Source organism: Lissotriton vulgaris, chromosome 3_1 (assembly GCF_964263255.1).
Source record: "Lissotriton vulgaris chromosome 3_1, aLisVul1.2, whole genome shotgun sequence".
Taxonomy (NCBI): domain Eukaryota; kingdom Metazoa; phylum Chordata; class Amphibia; order Caudata; family Salamandridae; genus Lissotriton; species Lissotriton vulgaris.
Window position 1 is genome coordinate 427,292,617 of NC_141689.1, and position 24,061 is coordinate 427,316,677.

General features: G+C 46.9%; 1 protein-coding gene across 5 annotated transcripts in view; it reads right to left on the reverse strand.

Moving 5' to 3' along the window:
• LOC147726593 (interleukin-6 receptor subunit beta-like) overlaps window positions 1–24,061 on the reverse strand; it is a 527,141-nt gene that overhangs the window by 37,332 nt on the left and 465,748 nt on the right. For all 5 annotated transcript variants that reach the window (XM_086960647.1, XM_086960643.1, XM_086960648.1 and 2 more), the window contains one exon: window positions 9,004–9,100. In XM_086960647.1, the coding sequence (XP_086816773.1) occupies window positions 9,004–9,100 (97 nt within the window). The remainder of the gene's footprint in view (window positions 1–9,003; window positions 9,101–24,061) is intronic.

Consider the following 24,061-nt stretch of genomic DNA (forward strand, 5'->3'; position numbering starts at 1 on the left):
TTGGGTGGATAGGCATCCCCTACCCAATATTCACGAATTGATTGCAATGCTTTCTGGAGCAAGTGTTTTTTCTACAATAGATTTAGCGAGTGCCTACCATCAGGTACTATTACATGATGAGTCAAAGTTTTTAACTACTTTTATAACACCTGAGGGCATGTTTCAATATCGGCGTATGCCTTTTGGTTTAGCCAGTGCAGCATCTGTTTTCCAGAGACTCATGATAGAGGTTTTGGAAAATTGCAAAGGTGCTGTTGCTTTCTAAGACGATATTTTGATTTATGGAAAAAATTTTGAGGATCATGATAACAATTTAAATGCTGTTCTTAATCGCATTCAGGAGAAAGGTTTAACTTTGAAGTTTACAAAATGCAAATTTAGACAGGAAAAGGTGGAGTATCTCGGACATGAGATATCGTCTCAGGGCATCAAACCAAAGCTTAACCATGTACATAGTATTCTTAAAGCTCCTTCTCCTTTATCTAAAGAACAGTTAGTCAAATTTTTGGGATTAACTGAATTTTACAGCAGATTTGTGCAAGATTATTTATCAAAAGTGCATGCTTTAAGATTGTTGTTAAAAAAGATGCAAAATTTCTATGGAATGCTGAGCAACAGTCTGCTTTTGATTTACTAAAAAAGGAAATTGTAAATGCTCCTTTTTTAAGACCGTTTGAAATGGGTAAAGGATGCATTTTGTGTGTGGATGCGAGCAATGTTGGACTTGGGTCTGTTCTTATGCAGAAAAGTAAGGGTGAAGAATTTGTAATTTCTTATGCATCAAGGACTCTTCGTGGTCCTGAGTTTAACTATTCTACCATCGAAAAAGAGTTATTGGCCTGCACATGGGCTGTTGAGCATTTCAGGCAGTTTATTTGGGGCACACAGTTTCGTTTGCGAACTGATCATAATCCTTTAATCAATATGTTGGTGGCTGGTGGAGGTAGAACTTTGACAGCGCGTTTAGCTGCTAAATTACAGGAATACCAATGCATTGTGGAATACATTCCTGGTCGTTTGAATGTGCATGCCGACTGCATGTCCAGATTACCTTTGCAGGATGCTCTTCTCAATTCTGTGAGTGACACAGAAGTTGTATTTTCTATTGAAGATCTCAGGAGTGATTCTGGGGTTGACATTATTTCAGAAGCGGATTGGAGAGAAGCTATGTGCAAGGATGTGGATTTATCTAATGTAGGTTGATTGTCTAAAAAATGGTTGGCCAGAGGAGCGTAAACTTTCTGGTGATAATTTATCTTTTTTCAAAGTAAGAGATGAGATCATGTTTGATCAGGGTTTTATTAGCAGAGGTGACAAAATTGTTCCTCCTGTTGGTTTAAGGAAGCGTATCATTTCTATGGCTCATGAAGGCCATATGGGCATGTCTAGCACTAAACGTAGGATCCGTGAGTTTTATTGGTGGCCTGGTGTTGATGGCATGGTCGAGAAGTGGGTCAGTTCTTGTTCTCCTTGTGCCTTAAGTGACAAGTCAGTTAAAACTCTCAAAGTAGGTGTCTCTCCTATTGAGTTTGCTTCATCTCCTTGGATGAAATTAGGTGTGGATATTGTTGGCACACTTGATCTTTCCAACAATAAGGATGTTTTTATTTTGGTTTTGATCGATTACTTTTCTAAATGGCCTGAGTTAAAGGTTGTGAATAAAATTGGTTCGGCCCAGGTTGTGGAGCTCCTTGATGAGGTGTTTTGCAGAGAGGGCATTCCAGCTGAGATTGTCTCTGACAATGGCCCACAATTTGTTAGTGGTGAGTTTTCTTCTTTTATGAAAAGATGTGGCATTGTACATAAAAGAGTATCAAACTATAACGCACAGGCCAATGGTCTGACCGAACGCTTCAACAGGGTTATTAAAGAGTCTATTCAGCTTGCAGTTAAGAGTAATTTAAATTGGCGTGAGGCACTACGTGCTTCCCTATTATCATATCGGGTCTCCCCTAACTCCGTAACTGGCCTGTCTCCTTTTGAAATTTTGAGAGGTAGGAAACCAGGCTCAAGGTTATTACCTTGGTGGTTGAAGGAAAAAGTTCCTTGTGGATCTCCTTGTGATCTTAGTAAAGTCAGGAGTAAAGTTTTGTCATATCAGGAGAAAATGAGAAACACTTCTTCTCCTTCTGGTAACTACACCAGGAAGATCAATATAGGGGATTTTGTTTGTGTAAAGTTTGGTAGGAATTTTGGTAACAAATGGAGGAAATGGTCCGATCCATGTAAGGTAACTGAAGTCTTTTCCAAAGCTGTGAGAGTTGAAGGTGGGAAAATTTGGAATTTCAGAAGGATTTCCATGTGTAAAGCTTTGGACTTACCGGTTTCTTGCCCTGTTTCTCATTCTGGTTCTAGTGTGTTGGATGATGTTTCCTTTTCTAATATGTTGGACACTTTTGGACTGGAACCTCATTCTGATTCTGTTGAGTCTTGTTCCGAGATGGTTTCCCGGAATGAATTGTTGGAGTCTTACCCTTTGGTTACTAACTTTTCAGAAGCGGACTGTCCTATTGCTGTTTCTGATAAGCATCCCTCTGGAAGTGTGGTTGAATGTTGCACGAATGACTCTGTGAGAAGAAGTTCTCGTATAAAACATTCTCCTGTTAAGTTACGTGATTATTTGCACTGATGATTTCTTTTTTTTTTGGTTTTTTTTTTTTATAGGGGGAAGATGTGTAGTGTTCCTTCCTGCTAGGTTACATTAGAATTGTTATGGTTCTTTCTTGTTTAACATTCCATGTCTGGGAGTTGAATAGTAGGAGCCTGTATCTTAATGCTTGTGGTTGTCTAAGCTGTTTCTTCTGCAATAAATCTATCTTCTTCAATCAACCCCTCGTTGTGGATTACTACAGGCCTCAGCTATTAAGACATTTAGTTATGGCTGTAGCTCTTCTACCTGAGGAAGTATATGGGAAATGGCCACATTGCCAGCTGTAAGCTTCCTTTTTATTATTTTAGGAAGGTGCGTGAGGTGGGGGATGAGTGTCTACTTTAGTTCCTATCTTCTGGTAGGCTACAAGCTGACCAACTGGCACTTGTAGATGGCAGTATATTCAAATGCAAAGACTTCCTTCCTACTCCATTGCACTTTTGTGGATCCACGTCAGATCCTTCCAACAGTCAGATATTGTGCTCTGCGTAAGGAAGGGGGCATTGGGAAGCCTTTGTAACAAGCTCTGCACCCCACTAGACAAGCATACCTAAATAACCGCATACACTTTCACCTGCCTAACAGACACCTATGCTCAGCCTCACTCTCACACCCCCGCATCCACAAAAGCAGATGGGAGATTGCTTGTTCTCCTGTATCGCATCCAAAGCATGAAACAACCTCCTACAACACATCAGTCTCCTCCTAACTTCTTGAGCTACGCAAGAAGCTAAAAACCTGGCTTATCAAATAACTCTGCGGGACCCACATGTCTACACACCTGCTCAATCGGATGGATATCCTCGTGGGTGATTAGTTTGCTCTACAAATTGGCCAAACATAACACAATATAACATAAAAGGCAGCAGGGGCTTGAGAGAATATGGGCCTGGCAAACTCAACAACATTGTCTACAGGTTGGGGGTCGCCAATAAGCCAAAGTACAAGAACACCAGAAAAGGGGAACTTCACACCCTCATTCAAGCACAACCTCCATTTATAATGCACTTGACAAGAGCAAGGGTTATCAGTCATCAAGAACTTAATGGATTTACATATGGGAGTCTGTAGTATCCTGCATTAGGAACTAGGTCTATACTCCTGAACTATGATCATCTGCCACCAGTTTCTACACTAGCCTGTTAGGAAGAAAGCTGATTATACTACTGAGTCCCACACTCCCCTGGTAAGAAACAACCTACAGCTATTTGGAGAACATCTCACAGGATTTGAACATCCATCATTGGGCAGAAAAATCTCTAGCCAGCAAGGATGAAAACAGGAGCAGGACAGCTCATGGTACAAGGGACATCTTACCATTCACAAATACAAACTAACATGCATTAGAGAAGGATTATCAGTCCAGCCTGTATATGGAAGACTTTACTCACACATCTGTGTCACAAAAAAACGGATTACCATGCAAATAGAACAAGGAACCACTGCGTTTTTCGATTCTTCAATCTCTTTTCAGCAAGTACGTAAGGTAAATAATTCGGGGGCTGGCTGCTTCTCAAACTGTCAAAACTTAACTTAGTTTTTTCTCAGGTGTATTTATGCCAATATAGTGGATTCTTGCAATGCAAGGTTCTCACAATGTACTACAGGTTGTTCTTCAAAGTAAATAACATGGTGTCCCTAATTAGCAATACTGTTCTTGCTGAAGTTCTTGCAAAGACCAAGAAGAATACTCAAGTTTCTCTCTAAAGGGCAGAACGTTTCTGAACTAATATGAAAGTAGCTGGTGTCTTGTCTGTCATATACCACATCTTTCTTGCTGTTGTATGGAAGTAAAAAAACATACGATTTGCTTATTATATGTCCTCACATTGATCAAGGCTTTGTTGCTCGACTTAATTATCACATTTAATGGGAGTAACCTGGTTATTCTGTCAAACCGCTCCAGTAGTAGGGGCCCTAAGACGACATCAGTGGCAAAACACTGATAGATCACCTCATAAATCACAAATTTAGCTTGAGCGAATTAAGTCCGATACATCGAACACCAACTGCAACAGGTCTTACTCATTCTCCAAGTACTTCACACTGTGCTCTGTAATGAATAACTGAGTAATGAATTTAAAAGCTATGCATATAGCTTTACTTATACTCTCACGCCTGGACTACTCTAATGCCCTTTATATCGGTGCCCCAGACTTTCTGATTCGCAAATTGCAAGTGGTCCAGAACGCGACAGTGAGGCTCCTCTTTGATATCCCCAGGAGGCTAAGCGTGCGCAAGCAGCTCTGCGAGCTCCACTGGCTTCCTGTCGGCCAAAGAGTGCCTTTCAAGCCCTGGTACTGGCCCACAAAGCTTTACATGTCCCGTGCCCATCCTACTTAAGGGCCAGATTTGCGTTCTACCAGCCAACACGTCAGTTGCCATCGGCCACCCTCAAACATATGGGGATTCCTACGTTCAAGAGGGTTCGTCTAGGTGGCCAATCTCTGGCGGTTAGAGCTGCCTCCTTGTGGAACAACTTACCGGACGCTCTGAGGCACACGCCAAACCTGACTTGTTTCAAAAAACTTCTCAAAACTCATCTATTTCAGCAAGCATTCTAGCTTCACTGTTCTCAGCTGACACTAGGTCTCTCTTCCGTGCCAGGACAGTCTTGACTAACAGGGCGCGTTACAAATCAATACATAACATAACATAACATAACATATGTGATAAAACTAGGCACCACCTCACTTTCACTCTCACATATGCACAAACATCGTTTGGGAGTCTGTAAGGGGCAGTGAGTGCACTGCTGATTCTGTAGACCTACGGCGCACTTGTTGTCCCTTACAGACTCCCAGGAGGATCACACACCCTGGACAGAGCCCTATCCGGCTCTTTTTTACTCGTACACTGCTATCCCAAGGCTACGTGTTTAGAGTGACACTCCACCGGACATGTCAGGGCTCGACAAATCATAAAAAATGCTCTAGACCTGCAAGTCTAGTAAACTACAAAATCTCCTCGACCTAACTTAAATGAACTTGACTCAAACTCTGAGCAAATGTGACAAGTTAACAAGATTTAAAAGCATTTTTATTGCTCATTTACTTTGTGAGCAATAAAGATGCCTTTAAATCTTGCTATCTTGTCACATGTCCTCTGCTTTCAGAGGCCAAGTGTCAAGTTTGTATTCCTACTCGCCAGAAAGGGCGAGTAGGACCTAAAAATAGCTCGTCCTTAATCAATCTCACTCGCAAATGCGAGCGGTCGAGTGAATTTTTCGAGCCCTGCATGTAAACGAGTCCATTCATCACTTTTAATCCACCTCTTGGAAACACCACTCCTAAAACAGCAGGGATGGAAGTACAACCGGCAGAGAGACCATCTTTCAGCTATCTTGCCTAATAGCTCTTAAGAAGTCTGGGTTTTCCACCCTTACGAAACACGTGTTGGCTCGGCAATTGATCTTCATTAAACACAGAGAACATGTGATACTTGGAGTGTTCTTCTTATATATTATCTGTTTGACTGACTATGTTGTGATTTCCCCAATATTTCATATTTTTAGAGACGCAGAATTTGATCTGCATATTACTACGACGTGTTCACAGGCCTTTTCTACATTAATGGTATTGGATGAGGGGGTGACGGGCCATGCAAAATGCACTGTACACCAACAAACTCTTCCATTCATGGGTATTCATAAACATTTTGTAAGGACTTTCCTGTGCTGGAATTGAAAGTATAGCTACCTCAAAGACAAGTGTGTTTAATGGGTGGGAACGGACATCCCGAATTCCCACTTCAACGGAGCGTAGTATTTTTTTTTCCCCAACGAAAGGGGAGGAGGTCAATGTTTTCCTTATGAATAAAAAGGAATAAGCAAAAATAAAATAAAAAGCTGCAACGTTTCTTTTCTCCATACATAGTCAGGTGGATTGGCTACTATGTAGGAAAACGGATGGAGCAGACCAGGAGGGACTAGAGTAAGCGTAGAAATTGAGAACTTACATAGATGTCCAGCGTGCACTCAGGGCTTTCGATGAATCCTCAAAACTTTAAAAATATACACAATTAGATCCACAATCCATACATTTTTTTTTACTTTTCCCTAACTCTTAGAAAATCCACCCCTCCAAGTCAACATTTTCAAATCTGATTGTTCCAATTAATTGAGTGAATCTCTGCTATCTGATTCACATTCACTTGGGATCGAAGGTCAGCAAACATTTTCCCAATGTGTCAAACTTCTAGGAATAATAAAATATCAGGATTTCATCCCTTGATACAATGAAAAGCTTTTTTACTCATACTAAGCAGTCATATTTAATGCGTATATTTCAGACCTTTCACATAGTACTATCTCACGAATAAAATGCAAGTCTTTTGCAGAGAACACAGCCAAGCTCTTGATGTTTTTTATTCAGTCCTAAACTCTCTGTACTATTACCCACCTAGACTCTAAAATAACCCTTACTCCCTTGATTAGTAGCCATCCCTAAAACGACTTGTACCTCCTTTACCCTCTACTGACGCCTAAACCCTAAAGTTATCCTTACATCCCTTTACCACTCTTCACCCCTTAATGCACAAGTTACTACTTGTGTAACGATATATCTGTAAGAGACATTTGTTAGTGATAGATTCCTTACCTTAGAATATCACCAGGCGTCAGACTGGATCCGGAAAATTTTGCGTAGCAATAACCCTGCGCGCCGGCAGGCGTCGTCAGCGGCTCCGCGTCTGTCGTCGGCATCGTTAGCGCCGGAATGACGTCGGAGTACTTAGACGCCGTCCATGCGCGCTAACGTCAGTTCTGATACACAGCTTTTCCGCGCCAGATACGCAGAGCCATTATAGAACCAACACTGGTGCCATGAAACTAGGGCCCTGAAAGGGGATGACCTTAACCCTAGATATCGGTTCGCAGAACGGGGAGGATGGGTGGGTCGGTAAGGAATCTATCACTAACTAATGTCTCTTCCAGATATATCGTTGCACAAGTAGTAACTTGTGCATCTGAAAAAAAAAACGTTAGTGATAGATTCCTTACCTTAGAATAGATACCCCAGCAATACCAACCCCGGTGGTGGGTCTGCGAACCAATAATCACACCAGAAAGTCCTGGAGGACAGAACGGCCAAAGAAGCCATCCCTCCGGATTTGGCTGTCCAGGCAATAATGTCTCGCTAACGTGTGTAGCGAGGCCCACGTAGCTGCCTGGCAAATGTCCTGCAAGGGTACTCCTCGGCCCAGGGCAGTTGTAGTCGCCGTGGCCCGAGTAGAATGAGCCGTAGACCCACAGGGGGTTACTTCTTCGCTAAGGAGTAACACGCCTGGATACACAAGATGATCCACCGCGAGATGGTCCGCTTGTGCACCGCCTTTCCCTTCTTCGCGCCCACGTAACCAACAAAGAGTTGGTCATCCACCCGGAACTGGCATGTGCGATCCAGATAGTAAGAGAGCGCACGTTTTGGGTCCAGACGGTGGAGCCTCTCTTCCTCTTTCGAGGGATGCGGAGGCGGAAAGAAGGTGGGCAAGGTAATGGACTGCCCAATGTGGAAGGCAGTGACAACCTTGGGTAGGAATGAAGGTCTCGTCCGCAACACAACCTTGTCCAGATGAACAGAGAGGAAAGGGGGTGTAGAAGAAAGAGCCTAAAGCTCACTCACTCTCCTGCCTGAGGTGATGGCAACCAGGAAAGTAGTCTTCCAGGTAAGAAGACGGAGAGGACAGTTATGGAGCGGCTCAAAGGGAGCACACATTAGATGAGTAAGTACAAGATTCAAGTCTCACTGGGGCATCACGAAGAGAACAGGAGGGAACATATGAGTGATGCCCTTTAAGAATCTGTTGACAATGGGGGACTTGAACAAAGAAGGCTGATAAGGTAGCCTTAAGAAGGCGGAAAGGGCAGAAAGGTAGCCCTTGAGAGTGCCCAGAGCAGAGCCCTGCTGGGCAAGAGAAAGAAGGAAGAGAAGAACCTCAGAGAGAGGGGCAGAGAGAGGATCCACAGCCTTTGCTGTGCACCATGCCGCAAATATTTTCCACCTGCAGAATATTTATGATGTGTCTTGGCACAGGATTCAAAGCAACCAATTGAAATGCCATTTGAGCGACAAACGAAAGCAACTAGTACAAACTTACAACATTTTTAATAAAGAAAACTGATTAAAGACTTTGAAATAGACAGTTTAGCAAATTATTTCCTGTAGCTGGTTGATCTAGTTTAGTGAACTACAAACTTTGTCTACATTTCATAAAATATATTACAATAATTGAAAAAAAGGGGGTCTGTGAAGTAGGGTAATGCTTATGCGAAAAACCAAGGTAAAATGAAAAGTCAACTTTAGAAGCCAAAATATTCTAATACTGTTGCTTCTATGTAACAGTATAATACTTACAGGTTTCGGTTGCTAAAGCAAAATATTATTCCGAGGAGAATGATTAGCAGGAATCCTATGCAGCTAGGCACTACTATAGCTTCAATTTCTCCTTTAGCTAAAAAAAAGAAATGAAGGCAATTAAACATCAATTATAATAAACATCTGCACTTCTTAATGCATGTAATAAATGCTTAGCAAGGGTACCTCATGACAGAGCAGATCCACAACTTAACCAAAATTAAATTTATATTACACGAGGTACCCATTTTGTATTTGTGTTATTTATAACATACTACACAATACCATGTGCTCCATCTGCACAAGACCCAGAATGGGTATCTATGAAGTAAGAAGATGAAGGCAGAAGAAAAACAGAAGACCCACTCTTAATTTACTCCCTCAAAGTGAACAAGCACTGGTAAAGCAAATTAATTTAATGTTGGAAAATGGCTGACGGCCATTTTGGAACGGCAGATTATTTAAGTATAATAACTCCATGAAGGCCGGCAGTGAGTTAGAATGCATGTGCATGCAGCTCTCATGGAATGCTTTTTGCGCTACTGTATAAGAATTTATTTTCCAGATGATTGCTCATGCATGCTGACCCTGGTCACCGACAATGGATTTCTCATAGTACAACAAAAAGTGTTCCATGAGCACAGTGTTTGCACATGGGGGCTACTTCAGTGGCTCATTGTGGACTATTTTGTTATACATAGATTTTCATTTACAGTAAATAAATAGAAAATGGGTGCTTCACACATGCATGGAGAGCAGAAGAGGGGAAAACCAACAAATAAAACAGAGGTATGTGGTGAGAAGGAGAGGGGCAGGAAATGCATAGATGGGGAGAGAAAAGGGAAGGAGCCTGGGAGGGGAGGCATGCATTTAAATCAAAAGCCGTAATCCAATGCATCAGGTGTTGGCAGACAGCTTTTTTGGCTTTCTCAATACTCGTTTTGTTATGGTTGTTGTTAAACGGTATTATTTGAGAGCTGCTAGGCCCTCGCCAATATAAAAGAAAAATTGGGTAGAAGGAAAAATACTGTTTAAGTCCAAAAAGGCACACTTGGTTATAGTAGTCTTGGGGTCCGCATGCATGTTAGCAGCTCCCTGGGTCTCAAAGCAATGAGGGCTCCCACAGAAGGCGAGGAGCCAGCAGGGAATGCACCGGCCTCCAGGCTCATCTCTGCTGTCCCCAACGGAGAAGCAACATCGCAGGGGATGAGGTCGCTCAGGCCGAAATTGGCCTGGGAAGGGGAGCCGTGCAGCCCCCCTTCCATGTTTAAAACAAAATTAAAAAAATGAAGAACAGGCACGTGGGATGGGATCCCCGGGGGCCAAAATTGGCTCAGGGAAGGGGTGCCACCTGGCTCCCTTCCATTATTTAGAAAAGAAAAAAAAAGCCTGTGCTTCTGAGGGATGGGTCCCATGAGCCGAAGTCGACCTGGGGGGGAGGCCACATGCCCCCTTCTTCTTAAAATGCTTGGCCCCTGAGGTTGGGGTTCCCCGGGCCTAAATCAGTACCAGTGAAGGGATTATATGCAGCCCCCTTCCTTTAGAAAATAAAAAAAGCCCTGCAACTCGCGGTAGGCGCTGCCCCCTTTCTCCACCACTTTGCAAACGTGCCTCCTGCCAAACTGCTGGTTGGAGAAGGGAAGGGGTGGAGTCCCCTTGGTTGCTGACAGTTCATAGGTGTCAACAGGACCTCCTGTTAGCTCTAGTAAGCCCCACACAGTAGGATTCCTGAGAGGTGGTCAGAGAGCATGCCATTTTTATCCACCACTCTGCAAATACTCCTCTAAGAACACTCCTGGTGGGGGGATGAAGTCTCCTTGCCTCTTGAGGGGCCAAGGGCCTCGGGACTAAAGTGGACTTCTTACCCCAAGCAGCAGAGTGCCAGGAGGTGTGTTTGCAGAGTGGTCGAGAAAAGGGGTGTGGCCTCTCACCACCTCCCAGAAATCTGGCTGTGTGTGTCTTACTGGCGGGAACAGGAGGGCTAGTTGACCCCCAAGGACCCTCAAGACCCAATGGGTTTTATTTCCCAACAAGCAGCGTGCTAGGAGGCGTTTGCAGAGTGGTGGAGAAAGGGAGCGTGGCCACCGAAAACCTTTCAGCAAACCCACTGTGTAGGACTTACTGGAGGTGCAAAAACAACAGTTGATGGACAGAATGCAGAACAAGGTCATACATTCACCCCAGTACAGAGATCTGGGCCTAAATCCATCGGTTTTTTGCACTCCACACCACCCCAGTTCAGACATGGCCATATGCAAATAATCCTTGACCCTGTGCCTCGTGGGAACAGTCCAGCCTGAACTGCCAAGCCAGGTCTTTCTTGGACCGGATTCAAGCATCCTAGGACCGGTTTCTGGCTATCAGTCGTCTTCAGCCAGGATTGCTTGACTCCAGTGGTGTGGAGAGCATGGGACTCACGTCTGAGCATACCCATGCTTGATTCCGGAAGGACATCTGTTAAGGCCTCTTTGAAGGTCAGCAAGGGTTCTGAGAAGGAGACACCTGGCTGAACCATGTCAAGATATACCTCTTGACTACCACGGAAGGGAGCTGAAAGTCCAGGACCTCAGTTGCCCTTTGCACCACTCGACGTTATGATGCTCCCTGCTCCATAGCCACGGTAGTGGGAGAAAACAGGCGAGAATCTGGAGAGGTATCTAGTCCACTAGCTGTGAGAAGTTGGCCTGATACAAGTTGATCACTAGAACTAGTGAGCATCATATATCAGTCCAAGCAACCCTTATGGTGATTGGTTGTAAGTCAACCTTATAGACCAGCTATCCTAATGGTAGCATGGACAAAGCAGTCTTATGCTAAACTCTTTTGGCATGTGAAGCCAGCTGTTTTACCACATATAACCCCTTGAATACCAAATGAAAGGACACCACACAGGTTGTTATGAAAATAAACAATATATGTATTACTAACAAAACACCGCTGAACTCTTTATGGGATCAGAGGGCTAAGCACATGACAAGACTCTTAAGAAAAATACGATAAGTTGCACAAATTACAATGGTGCCCTAAGGGCACGACAAACCATATACTAAGTAAATGGTATAAGGAAATCGATAGAAGGAATGGAGCTGTCCAGAGGCTGTAGGATCGCTGGGACTACACTACCCTAACCTTAGGTAAGGGGCAGGAGGCCCACGGGACGCGTGTGCAGAGTGTGAACTCACACGCGAGATGCGTAACAAAGTCAATGGACAGTACAAATTACGAAAAGGTAAGTAATAGACTAGTTAGGACTAAAACAACTGGATACCTGGACACTAGGAGAGTCAATCTACCCTTGAGCACCGAAATGCTCTCGTTACCTCACCCACGGGCGCATAGGTATGAAAGTGTGTCGGGTTTCCGCGTTGAAGTCAATGGAGCCTTGAAGTAAAGATGCTGCAGGCGACCAGGAGGAAGACGTCCGGAGTGATCCAAGGGTGGATCAAGGAAGATGGAGACCTGAAAGCAGAGGGGACAATGTTCACAGTCACTAGCCAGTGACTGGAGTGGAACCAGGAAGGAACCAGATGCTGTTGTCGCGATCAGGTGAAGAGTGGACGCTTGACTCTGCAGCCACGTGGACCAGGAGGTGTCTTCGACGACCAGGATGGAGGCACAAGCTGTCCCACGCAGGCTCTCGCTGTCGGTGGTGTTGGTTCCGGATTCGGCGTCAACAGGCCTTGGCAAAGGCAACCCACGCGGTGAGTGGAAAAAGCGTCTGGTGCAGACCAGGAGGGTCCGGGGTGCTTCTCCTTTGCAGGGAAGCAAGGGCCAGTCTGGAGCAACCAGACCAGCGGTGTAGATTTCGTGGATCGTCGTCTAGGAGGCCACTAGCCAGCCGGCAAGAGACTAGACAACGTGTCGAGCAGCAATCAAGCAAAAGGCCCCCACGCAGATATCGTGGATGCTTGAGGGCTGATCTTCTGTGCAGGAGCTGCTCGGGGCTGGGGCTTCTCAATCCCCAAAGCACTTTCTCGAGGATGCCTCTGAAGTCGTGCTGGAAGCGAAGTGCAGTTTCTTCAAGATGGCCGGTCCCACGTGTCTCGTCGCACCCACGGATCTCAGCTGTGCTGCAGATGTAGGTAGAGGTCGGAGAGGTCTGGAAGTCCGGATCTCGTCGGGCTCTGAAGTCTGGTTCCGGCAAGAAGGACGACAAAGTGAACCGCTAGGACGCTTGATGGTGCCTGCTGCTGCAGGGTGGTCACTCCTTGGCCACAAGGGAGATTTCTTCAGTCTTCTGTGGAGCAGAACGTCGAAGTCCAATGTTTCTTCTTGAAGAGTTTCAAATCAGGATTAATCTAATTGGAAATGGGACCAGCTCCTACGTTTATTCTCCTAGAGTGGGCTGTACTATGACTAGGTCCCTCCTATGGGTGGGACCAGGAAGGGGGTGGTTACACCCCCTATCCTTTGTCCGGTTTCGCGCCAGAGCTGGGGCTGGAGTGCCCCAGCAACTGGTTTGAACTCGGGGTATGCACAGGGACACCTTGTGTGCCCCAGGCATGTCTCATTCCTTTCAGCCTGTCCTACCTAATACACAAAATCCTGTCTGGGGTGGTGCTAGCACCTCCCAAGGCAGGAAACCCTTTGTCCAGGCCTCCCTCGCTGGAAGGACTCCCAGCAGCAGGAGGTCAGATTTGTGTCTGTGGTGGCAGCATCCATTTTGTGATGCTGAGGCTCGAGTTAACTTTAACCGGGGTTCACAGTTACATACATGCCGTGTCCCTCTAAAAGGGTGGAATGCTACCCCCGTTGCCAGAATTGGCGAGGGGGTAGTATTCCAATTCGTATGACACCTTACTCGACATGTTTTGATAATGCTATGCCAAAGTTACCAATAACCGCGAGGATTATAATGCACTTAAGAGTATATGGTATAGCGTTATCATGGAAACAGCAAAAGGACTTGGTTCCGAAAGCTGCAGACAGGCTCAGCTCATGCTAGAGCACCATCTCACATAATTCCAAGCACTCTGCCTCCAGGATTGTTAAGGCTTGCCATAGGAGTGACTTATAGGAGGATATGTGTCCATTTTAGGGTTAGATATAGGTATACTATATCTAAAGCAAAGAGTGTTTACACCACCTTGCCCCAGTTGTGTTACCAGCCAGTTGTGTCTGTTTAGATGGCCAGCCAGGGGTGGCACAATACATGTTGCAGCCCCTGGTAGGCCTTGGTTGCATTTATGCCCTTGGTACCTATGGTACACTGTACAAGGACTTACAAGAGTGACCCAATACCAATTGGTAAATGCACCTAAAGTACATGGATGTCAATTTAGAGAGAGAGAACAGCTAGGCTGTGGGTCTGATTAACAGGCCCACAGCCAGGGAAAGTAGTAAACCAGTGAAGCAAAAAGCAAAAATCTGGGGTGACCATAGGATTGCAGACCCTACTCTCCTACACTGGCCTCACCCAATTCCTCGTACCAGTCCATGTCCTGGTAAAGCTGGTCTTGAAAAGGGTCCAGCGACCCTACCCAATCTTCCTCCATTCCTAGCCCTTCGGGATAATGCTGAGGAACAGACCAAGGACACAAGGGTTCTACCGGTAACTGCGTTGATCTGCCTCTAGGTCGTGGCAGATGAGAATGCGGCTGGTGACACTTGGGGGTCAACAGCGTCAGGAGTCTCTGTGTCGGGTCGGTGACAATGGCATGACCGGCATCGGTCCGGAGCCATCACTAGATACATGGTAAGTGGGTGGGGTGTGAGTGGAGAATCATTGGTGCCGGGCTGAAGCTGCTAGTGCGGAACACGATGGAGCACCCTCTGAGCCTCCGGGGCCCGGAGGTGCAGCAGTAGGGTCAGGCTGCTCAAATAGGAGGGACAGGACATCATAACATCCAGCTCTCAAGAAGGCAGAGTAGCGCAGACCCAACTGAGTTGAACAGCTATGTATTGCAGCTTTGATCTTGGAGCTCACAGTAAAGGCCATCAAACACAGTAAAGTCCTTTTGTTAAGTGTGTTTAGGGCTTTTCTAGGTTATTAATTATTCCTTTTTCTAACAATACAGATAAAAATAATTGTTGTGAAATGTACAAACTCCGATAATAATTACTGAGTGCTAAGTTGAAATGCAAATGCTACTTACCAGTATGCATCTGTTCTTGGCATGTAGGGCTGCTGACATTCATATCTGTGCATAGATCGCCGCCTAGTGTTGGGTCCGGATGATTGCACATTGTTGTCCTGGAAGAGTCTTCGAAGTATCACGAGATAGGTGGCTCCTCCCCTGGACTACAGTGCGCATGGGCATCGCCTCCAACCCCAGATTGTTTTTAGCCATTGGCAGAGATGGAGTGAAGTATGTGAGTGATGACCATGCTATGAGCATATAAATATATGAATACTGCAGCTGCTACAGGCGCCGGGGAGGAGGGTGGGCGATATGAATGTCAGCAGCCCTACATGCCAAGAACAGATGCATACTGGTAAGTAGCATTTGCAGTTCGAGGCATGTGGGCTGCTGAATTCATATCTGTGCATAGAATACATAGCAGTCCCTCCATTAGCGGCGGCCGCCCGTGCCAGCTGCAGCAGTCTGAAAAAGTGTTTTGAGAACAGCCTGACCAACAGCTGCCTGCTGTTTGGAGTGTACGTCTACACAGTAATGTTTAGTGAAAGTATGTGTGGTAGACCATGTGGCTGCTCTACAAATATCTTCTAAGGGAATGTTACCTAGGAAAGCCATAGAGGCCCCCAACTTCCTGGTGGAGTGGGCTCTTGGTGGGATAGTGAGAGTGCGTTTAGCTTTAGCGTAACAGATTTGAATGCATTTCACGATCCACCTAGCGATCCCAGCTTTGGAGATAGCGTTTCCCTTGTGGTGTGTGGCAAAAGCAACGAAAAGCTGCTTGGTTTTGCGAAAATCTTTTGTCCTGTCCACGTAGTACATTAAGGCTCTTTTAACGTCAAGGGTGTGGAGCATCCGCTCCGCCAGCGTCTCTGGGTTTTGGAAAAATACCGGCAACTCAATTGTCTGGTTCATATGGAATTGAGATACAACCTTGGGTGAGAATTTAGGGTTAGTGCGGAGCACAACCCTGTTAGCATGTACTTGGAAGAAAGGTTCTTGGATGGTGAGCGCCTGCAACTCGCTAACCCTCCGTAGCGATGTAATTGCTACTAAGAAAGCAACCTTCCAAGTCAGAAACTGAAGCTCACAAGAGTGCAGTGGCTCGAAGGGAGGACCCATCAGTCTTGTAAGAACCACATTGAGGTTCCATTCTGGAGCTGGTGGGGTCCTTGGTGGAATGACTCTCTTGAGTCCTTCCAGAAAAGCCTTGATAGCAGGGACCTTAAAAAGTGACAGGTGTTGCCTATTCTGGAGGTATGCTGCCATAGCAGACAGGTGAATGCGGATGGAAGAGTACGCCAAATTGCATTGATACAGGTGGAACAGGTAACAAATGATGTTTTGAATGGAAGCATCTAGCGGGTCAATATCGTGGTTAACACAGTAGATGACAAACCTCTTCCATTTAGCCGCATAACAAGCTCTAGTAGTGGGCTTCCTTGCCTCCCGAATGATGTTCATGCAATCGGGAGGAAGATTGAGGTAGCCGAACTCTAGGACTTCAGGAGCCAGATCGCCAGGTTGAGCTGTTGCGGATCTGGGTGCTGAATGTCGCCATGGCTCTGCGTCAGAAGGCTGGGAGTGAGATGAAGCCTTTGACGCGGTACCACGGAGAGTTCCAGAAACGTGGTGTACCACGGTTGGCGAGCCCACGTTGGAGCAACCAGGATGAGAGTCATCGAGTGCTGCCTGAGCTTGCGTGCCACCAGCGGTATCAGAGGTGCTGGGGGAAAAGCGTACGCAAATCTGCCGGACCAGTTCATCCACATCGCATTGCCCTGTGATTGCGGGTGTGGGAACCTGGCGGCGAAGCTTTGGCATTTTGCGTTCTCCTTTGTGGCGAACAGGTTTATCTCTGGATGACCCCACCTTTGGAAGTACGGTTGGAGTACTGATGGATGTATCTCCCACTCGTGCATTTGATGGCTGTGCCTGCTGAGCAGGTCCGCCATCTGGTTGTCCTTGCCCGGGAGATGCTCTGCCATGAGGAAGATGTTCCTCTGAATGGCCTACTTCCACATGCTCTGAGCCAGATGAGACAGCTGCGGAGAGTGTGTGCCTCCCTGCTTCTGAATGTAGTACATGGCTGTCATGTTGTCCGTCCGGATCAACACGACTTTGTTGCACAGATGTACTTTGAACGCCTTCAAGGACATGAAGATTGCCATCAGTTCCAACACATTGATGTGCATCTTCCTTTGCTGTAGTGTCCATAGTCCCTGCACCGTGTAGTGGAGTACATGCGCTCCCCATCCCTGGAGAGAAGCGTCCGTCGTCAGGATAATCTGTGGCACAGGCTCTTGGAATGGTCGGCCCTTGCAAAGGTTTTGTGGATTCCACCAATGCAGAGAGTTGTATGCCCGACCGCTCACCAACACTAGGTCTGTCAGTTGCCCATGAGCCTGAGTCCACTGACGTGCTAGGCACTCCTGAAGCGGACGCATATGTAGTCTCGCGTGCGGGACAATGGAGATGCAGGAGGCCATCATGCCTATCAACTGCATGAACACTTTCGCTGGAAGCGAGTGTTGGGGTCTGAATCGTTGGATCAGCGTTTGGATACTGGCGATTCTCACTGAATTTGGCTGCGTAGTGGCTGCCAGAGTGTTTATTGTCGCGCCCAGATACTGTCGTACATGGGCGGGCTGGAGATGGGATTTCGGGTAGTTCAGAGAGAATCCCAGATCGTGCAGGAGATGAATAGTGCGTGACACGTGGTCGGCGCACTGCTGCTCTGTTTTTGCCTGAATGAGCCAGTCGTCTAGGTAAGGGTAGACGTGGACGTTCTGGCGTCGTAGATGCGCCGCCACAGTCGCCAGGCACTTCGTAAAGACCCTTGGCGCTGTGGTGACCCCGAACGGCAGAACCCTGAACTGGTAGTGCTGGTCTTGAATCGTGAATCTGAGATACTTCCTGTGGGAAGGCTGCAAGGGGATATGAAAGTATGCATCTTTTAGATCCAACGTAGCCAGGAAGTCCCCCTGTTGAAGCAGAGGGAGCACCTGCTGCAACGTGAGCATATGGAAATGCTCCGAGAGAATGTACCAGTTGAGGGGCCTGAGGTCCAGGATGGGCCGTAGGGATCCGTCCTTCTTGGGGATTAGAAAGTACAGAGAGTAAACTCCTGTACCCCTTTCTGGCAGTGGGACGAGCTTTATTGCCCCTTTTTGCAGCATGACTTGAACTTCCTGCTGCAACAAGTGCAAGTGCTCTCCGGACATAGGACGGCTTCTTGGAGGTATGTTTGGTGGAGTGGAAGTAAGTTCTAGACAGTAACCGTACTGGATAAGAGACTTGACCCACCTGTCCGTGGTGATGGAATTCCATGCGGGCAGGAACTGCTGGAGTCTCCCCCCGACCGGTGTTGTGTGGTCGGGGGGCAGTGACAAGGCGTCACTGCTTGTTGGCGGTGGTGGACCTGGAGCTGTTGTTTCCACGTCCCCTGCCTTTGATGTTGTTGCCTCTGTAGCCACCTCTACCCTTGTTGGTGTATGAGGTTTGGGTATTACTTTTATAATACTGTGTGGATTGCGATGCCCGACCCCTTGAGGTGCCTCTGGTATTGGAGCGGCGAAAGGAACCACCCCGAAACTGCTGAGACTGGAGGGCCCCCATAGACTTAGCAGTGTCTGTGTCTTTCTTCATTTTTTCCAGTGTCGCATCCACCTCAGGGCCGAACAGGTGGTCAGGATTAACTGTTTGGTTCAGGATGGTTGTTTGTATATCCGGTTTGAAACCTGATATCCTAAGCCATGCATGTCTTCTCAGCAACACACTAGTGTTGATTGCCCTGGAGGCTGTGTCAGCCACGTCCAGCGCACATTTGATGGAAGCGTTTGTGATGAGCTTTCCTTTCTGAATTAACATTTCCCCTGCCTCCTTGTACTGGTCAGGCAAGTGTTGCAGCAGTGTTTCTAGGGTGTCATAATGAGCCCTATCGTAGCGTGCAAGTAGGGCCTGCGTGTTTGAGATTCGCCAAATGTTAGCTGCCTGTGCAGCAATCCGTTTCCCTGAGGCCTCAAATATTTTAGACTCTTTGTCTGGGGGAGGAGCGTCACCAGTGGTCTGCGAGTTCGCCCTCTTGCGTGCGTTGGATACCACCAACGAGTCCAGTGGCAAGTGTCCCTTGATGTATGTTGGATCCGAGGGCGCTGCCTTATATTTTTTGTCAATGCGAGGATTGATGACACGCGCCCGGGTGGGCTCTTTGAAGACCTCAGTCGCGTGCTTTAGCACTCCCTTGAACATTGGCAATGTCTTGACCGACTTTTCAGCCACTGAGAAAGTGTCAAACAAAAAGTCCACATCCACAAGATCTGAGTGCAGCTCGACCTCATGGTTAGCTGCAGCTCGCTCAATCAAAGCGTTGAAGGCTGCCGAGTACTCCGTCGGTGAGGTCTTTGCAGCAAAGAGCTGCGGTTCCTGACCCGATTGCGGGTCGTCCGGGTCGCCTCCGGCAGACCAAGGCTCATGTTCCTCCTCCGGATCCGAGTACGCCGGATAGTTGTACTCGACCTCCTCATCGTCACCATCCCCTGCGTTGGAACGCGTTGGCGAATGTTCTAAAGCTTGTGGAGAGGCAGGCTCGATCGGGGCCGAAGTACCCGCAGAACCCTTCTTATTTTTGAGAGGAATGCGAAAATGTTCCAACACCGGCTCCGTGGTGATTTTCCTCTTGAGGAGAGACAGTTTTCCGGTATTGGCGTCGATGATGACCTCTCGACGCTCTTCCTCTGCAAGAGGCTGGAGCCGAGGCTTCGCCACCACCAGTGCCGCTTCGGGCGTCGACACCTGCTTCGAGGGCACACCTGCCCCATGCTTCGGAGCGAAAGCCTTCGGCGTCGACTTCGGCGGCAGGGTGAAGCGGATAGGCGTTTGCGCCTTTGTGGGCTTTGTTGTGTGCTTCGGCACCACATCCCCTGGTTCGGGAACCACAGCGTCCTTCCGAATCCGTTGCAGGGACTCAGCGACCTTCTTCGTCAAGGACTTGGAGGACTTGACCGGCTCGAGCGATCTCCCCGAGTCGGGAGTCGGGTCGGCGAGAGGCAACGTCTTCGGAGCCGACACTTCACGGTCCTTGTCCCCGACGGGCGGAGCCGTGGAATCGCCTTGACGCTTCTTCGAAGCCTTCTTCGGGTCATCGACCTCGACCATCTTCGGGGCCAACGCGGCCGCGTCGGTCGACTTCGTCTTCGGCGTCGACCCCGAGGCCCTTGGGTCGGCCATCTTGGCACGGCTCTTCAGGTCGGCCATGTTGAATTTTTTGGAAGTCGACGCCTCCAGAGCCTTTTGCACCAGTGCAGCTTTCACTTTCGGTTTCGAAACCGGAGGAGTGGATACCAATGGCTTCACTTTCGTTTTTGTTAACGGGAGTGGCGCCTTAGAAATGTCCGTGACCGGGCCCGGAGGCGGGGCTGCTGGACTAGTAACGAGGTCTTGGGTAAGGCCCGAAGGCGATCCCTCGACCTGGGCCGCATGAAGGGGATTGACCCCTGAGTCAGTCTGGGGACGCTCTTCCTCCGAGCTGTCCCCCACGGTGGCAATTGCCCCATCGTCGTCCCCTACCTCGTCGCCGGCTTCGTCAAAGTCCTCGTCTCCCGCGTCATAGGCATCCCCCTCAGACGCGGGGCTAGAGTCCGAAACCCGCATGACATCGTCGTCTTCAACAGATTCTTCGAAGATGTCGTCCGGCGGGGGCGCCGATGTTGCCGATAGCTGGGCCTGGAGTCTAGCGGCCCGACGAATCTTGAGAGTCTTCTTGCACCGGAACTTCAAGCAGGCCATGCACCTGGCCTCATCATGGTCCGGTGACAAACATTTGTTGCACACAGGGTGCACATCGAGGTGTGAATACTTGGAGGTGCACACCTGGCACCTTTTGAACGGAGTCCGTTCCATGTCTGGAGCGTCGAGTAGGCCCGTCCGCGCCGAGAGCACGCGGATGGGTAGCAAGAGTTCGGAGCTGAGAACAGACAAAAACCCGAACAAAACGATACCGACGCACAGCCTAAAGACCTTTTGGTCTAGAGTTAGAAAAGTTTTACAACTATCGATTCCGACAGAGGGAACCGAAACACATCCGAACCCAATGGCGGAAAAAAACAATCTGGGGATGGAGGCGATGCCCATGCGCACTGTAGTCCAGGGGAGGAGCCACCTATCTCGTGATACTTCGAAGACTCTTCCAGGACAACAATGTGCAATCATCCGGACGCAACACTAGGCGGCGATCTATGCACAGATATGAATTCAGCAGCCCACATGCCTCGAACCCTTATAAAACACAGTGCAATTGTTATCACATGCGTGTTGCAGTGGCAGCTGGTGGAATACAGATCTTGTATGAGGGCGCAAAGCTAGCGAGTATGCCAGGATACTTCTAAAGATGATTGAGCATAAACTTGCAGCAAGATGGTAAATTTCACAGCACAGCCTTCAAACACATTGGCTAAAGATCCTGAGGATTTGAATGAACAATTCCAATACATTTGTAGTGTTTTATGCAACTTTACAATCCACCAAGATGTGGAGTTTGCCCTCCTCATGAAACCCAGGGGCCAGATTTATCATTCTTTCACACAATGCAGCAAGACAATTTGCTGCACTGTGCTGTGGTTAAGGGAGAGGGCAGTAATCTGCCATATTTACCAATATATGATGCATTTCTGCTTTCTCTCTGTGCTAGTGCACAATCTGCCTCATAGCGCCAATGCAGGCACCCTTGGAAACAGACAATTATACACATTTCTAAATGTTTTTGTCTTTATTTACTTAGCTTAATATTTTGTAATTTTCTAAACTGATGTGCATTCTTTTTGTGGTGTTTTCACTGTGTTACTGTAATTTATGTGTTGCACAAATACTTTACCTCAAGGTAAGCCTGAATGCTCTGAGCCAAGGTACTAGAGGGTGAGTGCAGGTTAATTTATGTTGTCTTTCTTACTTACCCTGACTAGGTTTGTCTTGGACAGGGTGCAATTCTCTGCCAACTAGGGACCCAATTTCTAACAATTTCAAATTCGAGTGTAGCAAGAAGCCTTGCTCGAGGAGCGCAATTATCTGTGCAGTCGCGATCTAAGAAGATCTGGGCAGGCGTACATCAGGTAGCGATCTATGGCAGGTAGAGCATGTACTACTGCTCCACCGTACCAAGAGAGTTGATTAGTAGGGATTAAATATGGAGACATGCTCGATGGAAAATGGGAATACTGAACTGTGTAAAAATCTTAAGGGGAAAGAAAAAGTATGGTCATGTTAGAACGCTGAAATATGTGGCTTTCCTGCTTACTGACACAATTGTGTCTACAATATGAACAAAAGTAATGTGGAAAAACAGAAGAAAAAAGGATTATGCTACTTACCCAGTAAGCATCTGTTCTTGGCATGTAGAGCTATATATATGCACATGCTATGCATAACCCTGCCATCTAGTGTTTGGTACGGATGTTCGCAAGTTATTTTTCTTCGAAGAAGTCTTTCTTGGTCACAAGGTAAGGTGACTCTTCCTTTCGGTGACAGTGCGCATGGGCATCAACTCCATTGTTAGATTGGTTTCCCGCAAGAGGATGAGAATGGAGGTGTAGTACAGAGATGTCCATGCATATGTAATATATATATATATAAAGTAAAACTGCAACAGTTACAGGTGCCCGGGGTGGCGGGAGGGCACATGTGAATCTACAGCTCCACATGCCAAAACAGATGCTTACTGGGTAAGCAGCACTAACGTTCAAGGCATGTGTGCTGTAGATACACATGCATTGCATAGACTATACAGCAGTATTCTCCCACTGCGGTGGATAAACAGTAGATATAATGCAGCTGTTTGAAAAAGTGTTTTCAGCACCGCTTGGCCTATATTGGTTTGTTGACGTGCTAACGCATCCACCCAGTTATGTTTGGTAAACGTGCGTGGTGTGGACCATGTTGCTGCTTTACAAATGACATACATAGATAGGGATGTTACCTAAAATGGCCATATTTTACGAGTGGAATGTGCTCTAGGAGGTATAGATAAGGAAAATGCTACTTACCAGTATGCATCTGTTCTTGGCATGTAGAGCTGTAGATGTGTATACCTGTGCATAGAACGCCAATTGGTGTTGAGCTCGGATGTTTGCAGTTTGTTTTTGTTCTGGAAGAAGTCTTTGTAGTCATTAGGTAGGTGACTCCTGCTTAGGGTGATAGTGCATATGGGCATCGACTCCATCTTCAGATTTTTTAGCCATGGAGGGTTGTGATGGAGTTAGTAAGAAATAGCAAATGATATTCATGTGCAATGTATCTAAGTAAGATAGTACTGGAACAGATAGAGGTTACTGGGAAGGAAGGAGGGCGTATACAAATCTACAGCTCTACATGCCAAGAACAGATGCATACTGGTAAGTAGCATTTTCAGTTTGAGCCATGTGAGTTGTGGATTGTATACTTGTGCGTAGACTATATAGCAGTTATCTCCTTAGCGGTGGCTACCTGTATCTGTTGCAATGGTTTGTAAAAGTGTTCTCAATACAGTCTGGCCCACGTTAGCTTTCTGAACGTGTGTGGTGTAGACCAAGTTGCTGCTTTGCAGATGTCATCTAGGGGAATATTCCCTAGGAATGCCATAGATGCCCCTAGTTTACGTGTGGAGTGAGCTATAGGGGGAATGGTTAATGAGAGTTTAGCTTTAGCATAGCATGTTTGAATACATTTAACAATCCACCTCGCAATCCCTGTTTTTGAGATTGGATTGCCTTTATGAGGTGGGGAGAAAGCTACAAAAGTTTAGTCATTCTAAAGGATTTTGTTCTTTCAATGTAATAAAGTATTGCTCTTTTTACGTCTATACGTCTAGCGTGTGAAGTGGAGAAGTGTGGCTCAATGGTTAGAGCGGTAGACCCTGATGCAGAGGTCTGGCCCGGGACCAGGGTTCAATTCCCCGCCTCGGCGGGTCTTGGGCTCAAAATTCCACGGACCTGATAATTCTCGCCTCGGTG